General features: G+C 37.3%; 1 protein-coding gene across 6 annotated transcripts in view; it reads right to left on the bottom strand.

The window, feature by feature from the left end:
• SENP6 (SUMO specific peptidase 6) overlaps positions 1-15,077 on the bottom strand; it is a 131,653-nt gene that overhangs the window by 71,341 nt on the left and 45,235 nt on the right. For 4 of the 6 annotated variants that reach the window (XM_070376211.1, XM_070376212.1, XM_070376213.1 and 1 more), the window contains 2 exons: positions 8,910-9,052; positions 4,636-4,731 (listed from right to left, as the gene is read on the bottom strand). In XM_070376211.1, coding sequence (XP_070232312.1) covers positions 4,636-4,731; positions 8,910-9,052 — 239 coding nt within the window. Of the gene's footprint in view, positions 1-4,635; positions 4,732-8,909; positions 9,055-15,077 lie in introns of those variants that run through there. The other 2 variants (XM_070376214.1, XM_070376218.1) reach the window with 2 other exon arrangements.

Here is a 15,077-nt window from a genome sequence, read left to right as displayed (position 1 = left end):
ATGGGTTCTAGGACCCCATGCAGATACCAAAACAGTGGGTACTCATGTCCCTTACATAAAAGGGTATGGTATTTCCTCCCATATACAGCAAATCATTTCTAAATTACTTATAGTGCCTAATACAATGTAAATGTTATATAAACAGTTGCAAGCACGAGCAAATTCAAGTTTTGGTTTCTGGAACTTTCTGGAATTTTTTCCTGGAATATTTTTTAATCTGTGGTTGGTTGTATCCACAGATGTGCAACCTCCAGATACAGAAGTCCAACTGTATTTGCTTCTGAGCCAAAAAAAATCAAAAATAAAAATTTAAGGTTGACACTTTTCCACAAAAGCTTTATATTAAATACAAATATACGGCTGGAGACACTAGAAAAAATCCTGGGACTTAAAATCATGGCCTCTATTCAAAAGTCCAAAGTATAAAAGGTCCACCCTTTTCCACAGTTCATGGAAAATTTAAAAAGCTATCAACATCAATTACTCAAGGGTTTTTATAAAACCCTCAATTTAGAATAAGAGTCACATTCTGCAATTATTCCTATTACAAAGAAAAATAAATATTCAGAACTGTAAGCAAAACATAGTTAATAAAAATCTCTGAGTCCCTATATTAACTCCTGAATTCCTATCATGTATTCAGTCCTGGCAAATTAAGAAAAAATAATATGGTAAGTTGGTTTTACATAAACAACATTGTAAAGAAACATTTATCTCTTTAAAAAAATTTTTTAATGATAAGGAAAAGAAGTATTACAAACTTATATGAATACCATATTTGAAATTTTACTTTTGTTATTTAAAAAATGTGATAATCTGTATAAGATAAATTTATATTGGACAAATGACAGAAAAATGAAGGAAAATTATCTATCATAAACCTATTAAAGTGAAACAAAATATAAACATAAAAGCTCAATCTGTCTGTCCTTATGTATTTATTTCTTATGGTGTTACATTTTTAAGAAAAGTAAAATGAAAACCAAAACTGAGGCATTAATACCTAATCTAGTCATTTCCTACTCTACACTGTTGTGCCCAGAGTTCTCACTGTTGTGAAAAGAGTTTAGTACCACAGACAGAAAGGTAGAAGACACAGTAGAAACGGGCTTGGTTCTTTCCAATAAACCAAAGGAGTTACGAAGAAAATAAAACCCCAAAATACATACATTCATGTTCACGTCTCTTACACTTGAAAAAAATGCATTTTCTATGATATTTAAGTATGAGTTATGGTAGTTTTCCAATACTCCTCACCTCAATATGTGTTTATTATCAAGCCCTGCCCTAGAAGAGCTTATATATTCAAAGAAAGAGAGAGAGAAAGAATAAAAGAAGGAATAAAGCTTTTAAAAAATGAGACAGGAAGCCATTATTGGTAATGTAAGACTTCAAAACTGTTGATTTAATGTTCCTTTTGAACTACTTCTGCTCTTAAAATTTAAAAAGAAAACAAGCTGATTGATTCTGGTATCTATGATTTGATTTTTGACTTCCTTTTGGTCAAAGTGGTACTTTTCATTAATAATGAAATCTTGCTTATTCCAGGAGCCCATTTTCCTATTTATGAATTATATATGCTTTTGTAAACATTCATGTTCCTCTAGAGTCCTTTTAAGTCTTTCTATCTAGCCTTAAATAAAAATTAAAAAAAGGCGAAAATGTAAATAAAACATTAATCAATAAATAAGTTCTTTTTCCAAGTCTAGTTAAAGTTAGGAGTGGAAATGGTACAGTTATAAAGATTTTTAATTTTCTGCATTTCATTTTTTTCTATACTATCTCCATCACTATTAGTATATAAACAACCTACCTTTTAAATATGAATTAACATTTGGAATAGCAGTAAGAAACCAGACTGTACCCATAATATCCTCCAAATAGTAGTTAATCTGATTTGATACTTTAACACTCCTTTCTTTTAGATTAAAAAGGTGTGATGTACTTATTTCAATATCTTACAAATTATACAAAATGCAGGTCTGATTTACTTAAAAGACAAGGTACACCACTCACCCCAGGAGGCATGGATTATGTGTGTGAATCACCAACTAGTAACACTGCCTTTAATTTCAAATGCAGAGGTGAGAAAATAAGAAAAATTAGGTGAAACCATAAAAGCCAGTGTGCTTTTACACATCTGAGGCCTGACAATTGTGCCAACACTACACTAATTAAAACCAAAAGTTTGCTAGCTATCATCTTGGGTGAAGGTTTTTTTCATGCTCATTGAAGATGTGGTTCCTACCCCATGGAGTGTTCTCTTAAGGCTAAAACACTCAAAAGCTTCTTTAATACTTCCTTTGTGAATTTTTCACTGCTTTGTACTACACATACTTTGCATACTGCTACTGTACTCACCAGGTAAACATTTGCTTACTTGTTACTCTGTCTTCTACCCTAACCAAACTTGAGTTTCAAGGAAAAAACTGTGATACTCATCTTTGACTACTCTGTACCTATGTATGTAGGTACATGTATGCAGCATTCTGCATGCTTAATCATGTTCCACTCTTTGCAACACTTTGGACACTAGCCCACCAGGCTCCTCTGTCCATGGGATTTTCCAGGCAAGAATACTGGAGTGGGTTGCCATTTCCTCCTCCAGGGGATCTTCCCAACCCAGGGAATGAACCTGCGCCTCCTGTGTCTCCTGCACTGCAGGTGGATTCTTTACCCACTGAGCCATAGGTATGTAGCATAAAATCACTCAAAACTTTTGAAGGAAGGAAATTGGGAAAACTCTCAATGACTAGTGTTTGCAAGTCATAATCTTTTTAATGACAGTCACACTGCAGTAGCACTAAGAAATATTTATTCTATGAGAGACAAACCTAACGAGAATCTGTCCTGTAGACATGACACTTCACGGTTTCCCTTAATGCCCCTACTTGTCCTTCACTTGTATTTTCACTCAGGATTGTTTTTTAAATACATTTGAAATCGTTTTTTATTTTTCTAAGAAACATTATTTTACTAATAAATACCACTCCTATTAACAGAAACTAATTTTTTATACAGAGGCGTAATGTATACCTTATACATGGCAAGGTATGAGGTGCCATGACACAGAATTTAAAAAAAAAAACAAGCCAATTCCCAAACTGAAATTAATTTTTAACATTACCAATGAAGAAAGGCGAAATGGGGAGAATAAGGCATAGTGTAAATAATTCTGAACTACTAGTTAACTTCTAAACCAGTAATAATCTTGGTTGTAGAATATATCACTTGATTATAAATTAGTATTTCAACTTACACCTCATTTTCAGAATAGAAAGTAGGTTTTTCTTAGTGATGAATTGTATCAATGTGATCAGTATATGAGAAACAGTGCGTCTATCCTTCTAAACTTCTTCCTTCCCCTTAATTACTTTGCTTTCATTGTTTCTTCTCATGTTGTGCTATGTGTAGGCCACAGAGCTTGATGTGTAAGGCAAGTCAATTTTTTGGTATGTATAGTAATTTGCCCATTTTTTTAGCTGAATTTCTAAAACATCTTACAGTAAAACTATGAAAAATATTTAAGCAAAGAAAAGATTTTCTTATTGTGCTAAAGTATGAGAAAAATTTAAGGTTTTTAAGTTGAAACTCTGTGTTATAGCAAATACAGCAAGGCTAAGAGTCAGGACACATTTTCTCAATGAAGAGCAGTCTAGATCAGCAGTCTAAAGACTGAAGAAAAACATCTAGTACATATTTTAAAATGAACATCTAGCACATATTAAAAAAAACCTTTAACTTTTACTAGCTATAAAAATGTAATGCAACTATTCAAAATGCAAGAAATAAAGAGATAAATTATTTTGTAATTGTTGGAGCCTAAAAAATTTTTTGTTGGCTGAAATTGACTAAGAACTGAAATTCAACTGAAACTTCATTACCATCCAAAAATGGTTATGAAAAACCTCAAAAGCATTTAAGAACATCAACTATCACACTATCCCTTGAACTATTTCAAGATTCAAGTAGGACTTTCATGATCAATGAGAACAGTCATATTTATGAAAACACAGAAATATCTCGTTTAAAACAATGTGATTTACTTTGATACTATGAAATCTTATAAACCTTACAAAGAAAGTAAAGTAATAACTATAGTTTTACTCATCAGAACTAAAGTACCAGCTGAAGACCTCTCTGTTAAATGTAAAAATCAGCTTAATTTAACAGGAATATAATCCAACAGAATGGCTTTTACTTAAAATGTCTGTTTACAGACTGCAATTTATTTAAAAGTAGGTATAAAATAAAAAAATTGTAGGGTATGAATTATATCAGAAACATGAGTATCTCTTTAGAGACAATGGAAACATAGTGAAATTCTAGAAAGTAAGAAAAAAGGTTCTTTTAAAAAAAAAAGGCAGTGACCAACTCTTATTAAAGAGGATGATAAGTATATACTGCTCCTGCTGCTAAGTTACTTCAGTCGTGTCCGACTCTGTGAGACCCCATAGACGGCAGCCCACCAGGCTCCCCTGTCCCTGGGATTCTCCAGGCAAGAACACTGGAGTGGGTTGCCATTGCCTTCTCCAATGCATGAAAGTGAAAAGTCAAAGTGAAGTCGCTCAGTCATGTCCGACTCTTAGCGACCTCATGGACTATATACTAAACAATGGTAATTAGAATCCTTACCTTTGGGCTGCTGTTTTTACTATTGCTATCTGTGCATTAGCATGAGGAAAACGTCTTACACTTCCAGAGCATAATGATGTATTTTGTGTATTTTCACTGCAGAGTCAAGAAACAAAGCATAAATTAAACAGGGAAAAATTATATATACATAAGAAAAATACATCCTTTAAAATCTGAGGACACACACAAAAAACTTAATCACTTATAAGAACTTTTTTATACATAAACCCACTGCCCATGTTAAGTTTTCCAATAGTTTCCACTTTCTGAATTTGTCTCCAAAATGTTTCCAATCCAGTTTATTAAAGAAGGTAAAGAGTAGAACATTAGAACAGAAATGAGGAATCCTAAACATATATTTCACACTGTAATATTTCTTGTAAATTAATCCAGATATATTTCTTCTTATTCTCTATTTAGGAATATCTATTGAGGAAAAAAAAGCTTTTAAACTATATACTATGAATATACAAAGCTTTCTTATGTGCCAAAATAATAATAAGTGTCAATTATTAAAAAAATTAAAAGTGCTAAATTCTACTTTTGACTCTCCACTGACTTGAAAATTAGTTAGCCTTTATGTTTCTCAAATGACTTATAAACTAAGAAAGTAAAAATAAAACAGTGATTTCAATCCTATTTCTGGGATATGCAATAGACCAATCATATCAGTAACAGTGGTTCACTATGACAACAACCAGGAAAGATGAATGATATCTAGAAGAAAAGCAGAATAAGAAATCTTAAGGAAAAAAAAGAAAGAAAATAAAAGGAGTGCCTCACTGAGAGTTTTGCCAAGAGAACTCACTGGTCATAGCAAACATACTCTTCAAACAACACAAAAGGAGACTCTACACATGGACATCACCAGATGGTCAACACCGAAATCAGACTGATTTTATTCTTTGTAGCCGAAGATCGAGAAACTCTACCTAACAGTCAGCAAAAACAAGATCTGGAGCTGACTGTGGCTCAGATCATGCGCTCCTTTATTGCAAAATTCAGACTTAAAGAAAGTAGATAGAGAAAACCACTAGGTCATTCATGTATGATCTAAGTCAAATCCCTTACGGTTACACAGTGGAAGTGACAAACAGATTCAACAGAATTAGATCTGATAGAGGACCTTAAGAACTATGGACAGAGGTTAATAACACTGTGGCAACCAGAACCATGCCCACAAAAGGGAAATACAAGAAGACAAGATGGTTTTCTGAGGAGGCCTTACAAATACATGAGAAAGGAGAAGAAAAAGGCAAAAAATGAAGGAAAAGATATACCCAACTGAATGCAGAGTTCCAAAGGATAGCAAGGAGAGATAAGAAAGCCTTCTTAAGTGAACAATGCAAAGAAACAGAGGAAAACAATAGAATGAGAAAGACTAGAGATGTTTTCAAGAAAATTAGAGATACCAAAGGAACAGTTCATGCAAAGATGGGCTCAATAAAGGACAGAAACGGAACAGAAGCAGAAGAGATTAAGACTAAGAAGAAGTGGCAACAATATAGGTCTTAATAACCAAGATAAGCATGATGGTGAGATCACTCACCTAGAGCCAGACATCCAGGAGTGTAAAAATCAAGTGAGCCTTAGGAAGCATTACTATGAACAAAGCTACTGGAGATGACAGAATTCCAGTTGAGCTATTTCAAATCCTTAAAGATGATGCTATGGAAGTGCTGCACTCAACATGCCAGCAAATTTGGAAAACTCAGCAGTGGCCACAGGACTGGAAAAGGTCAATTTTATTCCGATTCCAAAGAAGGGCAATACCAAAGAATGTTCAAACTACCATACAACTGCACTCGTTTCACACACTAGCAAGGTAAGGCTAAAAATCCTTCAAGCTAGGCTTCAACAGTACGTGAACCAAGAACTTCCAGATGTACAAGCTGGATGTAAAAAAGGCAGAGGAACCAGAGATCACAAACTGCCGACATCCGTTGGATCACAGAAAAAGCAAGAAAATTTTGGAGAAACACCTACTTCTGCTTCATTGACTACTCTAAAACTTTGACTGTGTGGATCACAACAAACTGTGGAAAATTTGTCAAGAGATAGGAATATCAGACCACCTTATCTACCTCCTGAGAAACCTGTATGCAGGTCAAGGAACAACAGATACAACCAGACATGGAACAATGGACTGGTTCAAAATTGGCAAAGGAATACGTCAAGGCTGTGTATTGTCACCCTGCTTATTTAACGTAAATGCAGAGTCCATCAAGCGAAATGCTGAGCTGGATGAAAGCACAAGTTGGAATCAACATTGTTGGGAGAAATATCAGTAACCTCAGACACCACCCTAATGGCAGAAAGCAAAGAGGAATGAAAGAGACTCTTGATGAAGGTGAAAGAGGAGGGTGAAAAGCTGGCTTAAAACTCAATGTTCAGAAAATTAAGATTATGGCATCTGCTCCCATCACTTCATGGCAAATAGATGGGGGAAGAAAGGGAAACAGCCCAGACTTTATTTTCTTGGGTTCCAAAATCACTGTGGATGGTGACACTAGCAATGAAATTAAAAGATGCTTGCTCCTTGGAAGAAAAGCTACGGCAAATTTAGACAGCATATTAAAAAGCAGAGATGTCACGTCACTGACAAAGGCTCATATAGTCAAAGCTATGGTTTTTCCAGTAGTCATGTATGGATGTGAGAGTTGGACCATAAAGAAGGCTGAGTGCTGAAGAACTGATGCTTTTGAACTGTGGTATTGGAGAAGACTCTTGAGAGTCCCTTGGACTGCAAGGAGATCCAATCAGTCAATCCTAAAACAAATCAGTCCTGAATATTCATTGGAAGGACTGATGCTGAAGCTGACACTCCAATACTTTGGCCACCTGATGCAAAGAATTAACTCACTGGAAAAGACCCTGATGTTGGGAAAGATTGAAGGCGGGAGGAGAAGGGGATGATAGAGGTTGAGATGGTTGGATGCCATCACCGACTCAATGGACATGAGTTTGAGTAAAGACAGGAGTTGGAGATGGACAGGGAGGCCTGGCATGCTGTACTCCATGGGGTCACAAAGAGTCGGACATGACTGAGCGACTGAACTGACTGACTGATCTTTATGTATACTTAAGTATCTTTATCGGAGAAGGAGATGGCACCCCACTCCAGTACTCTTGCCTGGAAAATCCCATGGATGGAGGAGCCTGGTAGGCTGCAGTCCATGGGATCACTGAGAGTTGGACACAACTGAGTGACTTCACTTTCACTTTTCACTTTCCACTTTCATGCATTGGAGAAGGAAATGGCAACCCACTCCAGTGTTCTTGCCTGAAGAATCCCAGGGGCGGCGGAGCCTGATGGGCTGTTGCCTATGGGGTCAAACAGAGTCGGACTGAAGCGACTTAGCAGCAGCAGCAGCAGCAGCAAGTATCTTTATGACTTAAGAGTGAGGAGTTATTTTTTTTAGAAGATCCAAATAGCATGAATCAGAAGGTAAAAGTTGATTTGTTCATATGAAGATGAAAGCTTTCAGGTCAATGAAGGACTGTACAAGCAAAATTAATAGATAACTATTTGGGAAAAAATATTTGCATTCTTCAAAACAAAAATGGAATTTATCTGTTTTATATATGGAATCCTTCCAAATACAAGGGAAAATAAGGAAGTATAAATAAGAGCCCCTCAGACAGCAAGGAGATCAAACCAGTCAATCCTAAAGGAAATCAACTCTGAAAATTCACTGGAAGGACTGATGCTGAAGCTCCAATACTTTGGCCACTTGACAAGAGGAGCCAACTCACTGGAAAAGACCTGATGCTAGGAAAGACTGAAGGCAGGAGGAGAAGGGGGCAACAGAGGATGAGAGGAATGGATGGGATCATTGACTCAATGGACATGAGTGTGAGCAAACTCCAGGAGATGGTGAAGGACAGGGAAGCGTGGCAATCTGTAGTCCACGGGGTGGCAAAGTGTTGGACATAACTTAGTGACTGACAACAACAACACTGAGATAATCCTGGTAAGTACTTTCCAATGAAGACTTGACTTTTAATTTTATGACCAAGATTTTGCTGTTTGAAAGCAAGTTCATTTCATGAAATCCTTGTGTACCAAAATTTTCCTTTCAATATTTTTATTCCAAACCAAGAAATCACTGCAATCCATCCTAGTCCCAAAATTCAAAGCAAAGAATTCACACATTAGGGCCATTCTAAAAACAAAAGGTACAGGTTGGGCCAATTGACCAAACGTGGCCAATTAGTTTCTGCTGTCAAACCGTTTATCTTTTCTGTAGGGATGTACAGTAAAGTGCCTATACCTCAATTTCTTATTGTTGCTCAACATGTTAAGTCCAATTGCGTTGCCTTTCAAAGGTTTTAAACTTTCGGTCTTGTTTCGTCTTGCACATGTCTTCCAGGGATCAACAGAACTAGTAGCAACAATTTCAGATTGACGATTTAACTGTAAAAAGATCCATAGATGTTAGAGTCAATAAGTGACAAAATAAGATAATTTATCAACAAGTATTTGAAAATCCATTTATTAAAAAAAGTAGTAAAAATATACCAGCTATTGGAAATGGGGGAAAGGGGTGGCAGTGGCACAGACTTAAGAGTATTTCAACTATAGTACTTTTTTTTCCCTTAAGCACAACACAAATATGTAGGAACATGGGTATTTATCATATCATTTCCTTTTCATTTCAGCATCACCAAAGTTATTTGAGAAAATTATGAGAAAAATAAAAGGGATGAGGGTGGAGCATCTTAAGATAGCTCTTTCCTGAGAGTAAAATATAAACATTTCCCCTGCGTAACAGGCCTCGATGCACCTGTAGGACAGGACAGCCAAATACAGCAGTAAGTTATCACTGTACAAGGACAATGGCTTTAGCCAATTACCTGGATGGTTTGTTAAAACAAACTTCTGTGTCCAACTCTTACAGTTTATTCTGATTCAGTAGATTTGGGATGAGCCAGAGAATGTGCATTTCTAACAAGTCCCCAGGTTTCACAGATAGTGCTGAAAAGGGGACTACACAGCTAACGAGCCTCTGAGCCACAAATGCTGAAGCCTGCAGGCCCTAGAGCAGTGGCAACTACTAAGCCTATGTGCTGCAACTACCGTATCTGTGTGCCTAGAGCCTGTGCTCCGCAACTAGAGAAGTCACCGCAATGACAAGCCTGTGCACCTCAATGAAGAGTGGCCTCACTCACTGCAACTAAAGAAAGGCCCTGTGCAGCAATGAAGACCCAGCACAGCCAAAAATAAATACAGCAGTGTGCACATGCCAAAAAAAATTCTGAGACATTTCCATTAGGACTAACCATTTAATTTCACCCCTCCATATATGGATAATTACAACAAATAAATGACTGCTTATGGCATTTGGCTTCCGAGGTGGTGGCTCAGTGGTAAATAATCTGCCTGCGAATGCAGGAGACTGAGGAGACATGGGTTCAATCCCTGGGTTCAGGAAGATCCCTTGGAGCGGGAAATGGTAACCCACTCCAGAATTCTTCCTGGGATAATCCCGTGGACAGAGGAACCTTCCGAGCTACAGCCCACAGGGTCTCAAAGAGTCAGACACAACTGAGCACACGCACACATAGACAGCATTATGATAATTACTATATACTCAATATCTCACTTCATCTGCATATTTTATACATTTCAGTAGTTCTTCAGACTGGGATTCAGAAGCTACACCTAAAACATATTACTTGACACTATGGAACTGAATGACAGGATTAATATGCTCAGATTTGATTTCCCACTTCAGTTCTCTTTCTCTTTCTCCAACAAAATCTCTTCACCACGTATCACTTAAACTTTATGGGAACTCTGTTCCTAGATTATGAAAGATTACTGAGCTTAGAAAGCAAAGTAACTTGTCTAAACTAGTTAAATGGATTTGAACAAAGTATTGACCTGACAACAAACCCTATGCTTTCCCATACTACACTGCATGTAAGGAATTTTTTATAGTGTTACTTGCAGAAATGTGGGCTTCCCTAGTGGCTCAGATGGTAAAGAATCTGCCTGCAATGCAGGAGACCTGGGTTTGATTCCTGGGTTGGAAGATCCCCTGGAGAAGGGAATGGCTACCCTCTCCAGTATTGTTGCCTGGAGAATCCCATGGACAGAGGAGCCTGGCAGGCTACAGTCCATGGGGTCACAAAGAGTCAGACACGACTAAGCAACTTTCACTTCACTTCATTTTGCAGAAATATAAATACTATAAATTATGGAAATATAATTATAGATATTAATTCTTCACCAGAAGAGATAAACCCAAACTATGTTATTCCAAGTTAACACTCAAAATCGTAAATCTCAAAATCAAAGGAATAAAAATTTCTTTATATGTTAATGAATGTAGAAAGCTAATCCTAAGATAAAAAATTATCTTACTCAATATACAGGCACTTAACTCAGCAAATTCAACCATATTTCCTGACTAAGTGCTAACACATTTTCAAATTTCCTTTTTAAGAAAATATTTAGGCATAGCAATAGACAACTCAAAGTTCATCATTAAAGCAAGATTTGCATAAGACAAATTCTTAAATTTCCCAATTCTGCTACCAATAGGTTACTATCAAAAGCTATATACAGTCAGCAGTAAGACAAATAGTACTTTCAGTTTTGCAGATAACTCATGAAAAACATCTAGTGCATTGTTAAATTGCCTTAGAAAAGGGCCCTTACTATCTGTTACACTTAGAAAGTAGCTTGCAGGGGGTGGGGGCAGGGGGAATGTCACCCCATAGGAGAATCACAGGCAGAGTACATCATGAGAAACACTGTGCTGGAAGAAGCACAAGCTGGATCAAGACTGGTGGGAGAAATACCAATAACCTCAGATATGCAGATGACACCACCCTTATGGCAGAAAGTGAAGAGGAACTAAAAAGCCTCTTGATGAAAGTAAAAGTGGAGAGTGAAAAAGTTGGCTTAAAGCTCAACATTCAGAAGACGAAGATCATGGCATCCGGTCCCATCACTTCATGGCAAATAGACAGGGCAACAGTGGAAACAGTGTCAGACTTTATTTTCTGGGGCTCCAAAATCACTGCAGATGGTGACTGCAGCCATGAAATTAAAAGACGCTTACTCCTTGGAAGGAAAGTTATGTCCAACCTAGATAGCATATTCAAAAGCAGAGACATTACTTTGCCAACAAAGGTCTGCCTAGTCAAGGCTATGGTTTTTCCTGTGGTCATGTATGGATGTGAGAGTTGGACTGTGAAGAAGGCTGAGTGCCGAAGAACTGATGCTTTTGAACTGTGGTGTTGGAGAAGATTCTTGAGAGTCCCTTGGACAGCAAGGAGATCCAACCAGTCCATTCTGAAGGAGATCAGCCCTGGGATTTCTTTGGAAGGAATGATGCTAAAGCTGAAACTCCAGTACTTTGGCCACCTCATGCAAAGAGTTGACTCATTGGAAAAGACTGATGCTGGGAGGGAATGGGGGCAGGAGGAGAAGGGGACAACAGAGGATGAGACGGCTGGATGGCATCACTGACTCGATGGACGTTGAGTCTGAGTGAACTCCGGGAGTTGGTGATGGACAGGGAGGCCTGGCGTGCTGCAATTTATGGGGTCGCAAAGAGTCAGACACGACTGAGCGACTGAACTGAATTGAACTGAAATTTGTAAAAGATTCTCTTCTCATGCAGTTACAAACCTACAGTATAGAATTAAAGCTGCCAGAAAATTTAGAGCTATCTGTTGAATTAAAATACAACATATAAATTATTTCCGATGCATGGCACATCTACTTTTCTTTATGTAATAAATAATTTTTATTTTCTTTCATTTTATTCGTATTTTTGGTAATCTACATCAAATTATTGGGAGAAAGTTGTAAACAAGTAAAGTTCGAGCCATTTATGACCATCTCATGGATTAGAGTGCTACTATTATTCAGTCTAAAAGTGAAAGTGAAAGTTGCTCAGTCCTGTGTGACTCTGCAACCCCACGGACTATACTATACAGTCCATGGAATTCTCCAGGCCAGAATACTGGAGTGGGTAGTCTAGCCCTTCTCCAGGGGATCTTCCCAAGCCAGGAATCGAACCAGGGTCTCGTGCATTGCAGGAGGATTCTTCACCAACTGAGCTATGAGGAAAGCCCCAATTCAGTCTAAAGGCCCCCCCAAAACTTTTAATCTTCCTTCCCCTCTAACTCTCAGTTTCCACGTGGCAGTAGTAGCAAAGAACCCACTTGCTAATGCAGAGATGGTAAGAGACATGGGTTTGATTCCTGGGTCTGTAAGATCCCCTGGAGGAGAGCATGGCAACCCACTTCAGTATTTTTGCCTGGAGAATCCCATGGACAGAGGAGGCTAGCGGGCTACAGTTCACAGGTCGCAAAGAGTCCACATGAAAAGCCCTAGGTGGATTACAAAGTCTCAGAATTCTCACAACCATCCGTCATACGCAGACCTAAAACCTGATATTCTAACTACTTTAATATGGGCTTCCCTGATGGCTCAGTGGTAAAGAATCTGTCTGCAATGTGGGAGACCCAGGTTTGACCCCTGGTTCAGGAAGATCCCCTAGAGGAGGAAATGGCAACCCACTCCAGTATTCTTGCGTGGGAAATTCCATGGACATTAGAGTCTGGCAAGTTACGGTCAACAGGGTTGCAAAGAGTGAGACACAACTGACCAACTGAACACACACACACGTACTCTAATTCATAGACCATAGGCTGTGGGCCAGATTTGGCCTGTGAGTCTTGGTCTGCTAATCCTTGTATTTTAACATTAATCATTAATAACTAATAAGCAGCCAGTTACCAGAATATAAGCTCCACCGGAATAAGAAACTTGTCTGCTTTGCTCTCTATTATCTAGAACACTGTTAACAATACTATTTTGTGACATGATTATTTCACTGGGACTGCTAAATGTGCAAATTACCAACATGTGTATCTTCCTCCCAAGCTTACCGCACATCACGACGACAATTAAAAACAAAAAAGTATTCAGGAAATTTAGCATCTAAGAGTATCAGAAAATAAGACAGTATAAAGGAATCTATTAAATGATTAAAGACATTAAAAATATATGTTAAAGGTTCTGAAATTCTTAAAATTGAAATGGAAACAAACAGTACAGAAAGAACAAGGCACTATGAAAAACATAAAATTTTAAAAGAGAACCAAAAGTTCTACAAATTATATTTAAATTGTTTTTAAAAAAAGAAAAAGAAATGAATGACTAAACAGCAGATTAGGTATAGCTGAAGATAAAAGTGAACTGGAGGACACAACTGAGGAAACTATATAGAATATGGTATAGGAATGATTTTTTTTTGGCCCTTTATCCTTTTTCTTTTACACATAAAATATACATTAAAGGGCATAAAAGAAAGATGGTCTAATAATACCTAATAAAATTAGTTCCAGAAAAAATGAGGAAAGGCAATATCTAGATAATGACCAAAATTTTTTCAGAATTAATAAAAAACATGCATCCTTTATATAAAGAGGCACAATGAAACTGCAGGAACGCAAAGGCAAAAAGATTATTCTGTGAAAGAGAAGGGGAAGAATACTAAAACACTTTGAGCCAAAATAAAGGCTTTCTCCTAATTCTACACTCATTTTCAAATACAGTAAAGGGGCTACATTAGTTTAAACTAATGACCCATAAGGACCTATATATTACCCACACTATTAAAGAGACTCTTTTACACAAAGACTTTCTAAGGGACCAACAGATATGGATCATTTTAAGACAATCAACTCCTACTGTACAACTGCGCTCATTTCACATACTAGCAAGGTAATGCTCAAATCCTTCAAGCAAGGCTTCAGCAGTACATGAACTGAGAAATTCTACAAGATGGGTTTACAAGAGCAGAGAAACCAGAAATTAAACTGCCAGCATCCATTGGTGTACAGAGAAAGAAAAACATCTACTTCTGCTTCACTGACTACACTAAAGCCTTTGACTCTGTGGATCAAACAAACTGGAAAATTCTCAAAGAGATGGGAGTACCAGACCACCTTATCTGTCTCCTGAGAAACCTGTATGTAGATCAAGAAGCAACAGTTAGAACTGGACATGGAATAATAATGGACTGGTTCCAAATTTGGAAAGGAGTATGACAAGGCTGTATGTTGTCACCTTGCTTATTTAATTTATATGCAGAGCATATCATGCGAAATGCCAGACTGGATGAAGCACAAGCTGGAATCAAGATTGCCAGAAGAAATATCAATAACCCTAGATATGCAGAGGACATCACCCTTATGGCAGAAAGAGAAGAAGAACTAAAGAGCCTCTTAATGAAAGAGCAGAGTGAAAAAGCTAGCTTAAAACTCAACATTCAAAAAACGAAGATCATGGCATCCAATCCCATCACTTCATGGAAAATAGAAGGAGAAAAAGTGGAAATAGTGACAGATTTTATTTTCATGGGCTCCAAAATAACTGTAAACGGTAACTGCAACTATGAAATTAAAAGATGCTT

This window comes from Bos mutus, chromosome 9 (genome assembly GCF_027580195.1).
Source record: "Bos mutus isolate GX-2022 chromosome 9, NWIPB_WYAK_1.1, whole genome shotgun sequence".
NCBI classification, from domain to species: Eukaryota; Metazoa; Chordata; class Mammalia; order Artiodactyla; family Bovidae; genus Bos; species Bos mutus.
Note: the sequence above shows the minus strand (reverse complement) of the source record. Positions and strands in the feature narration are given on the sequence as shown.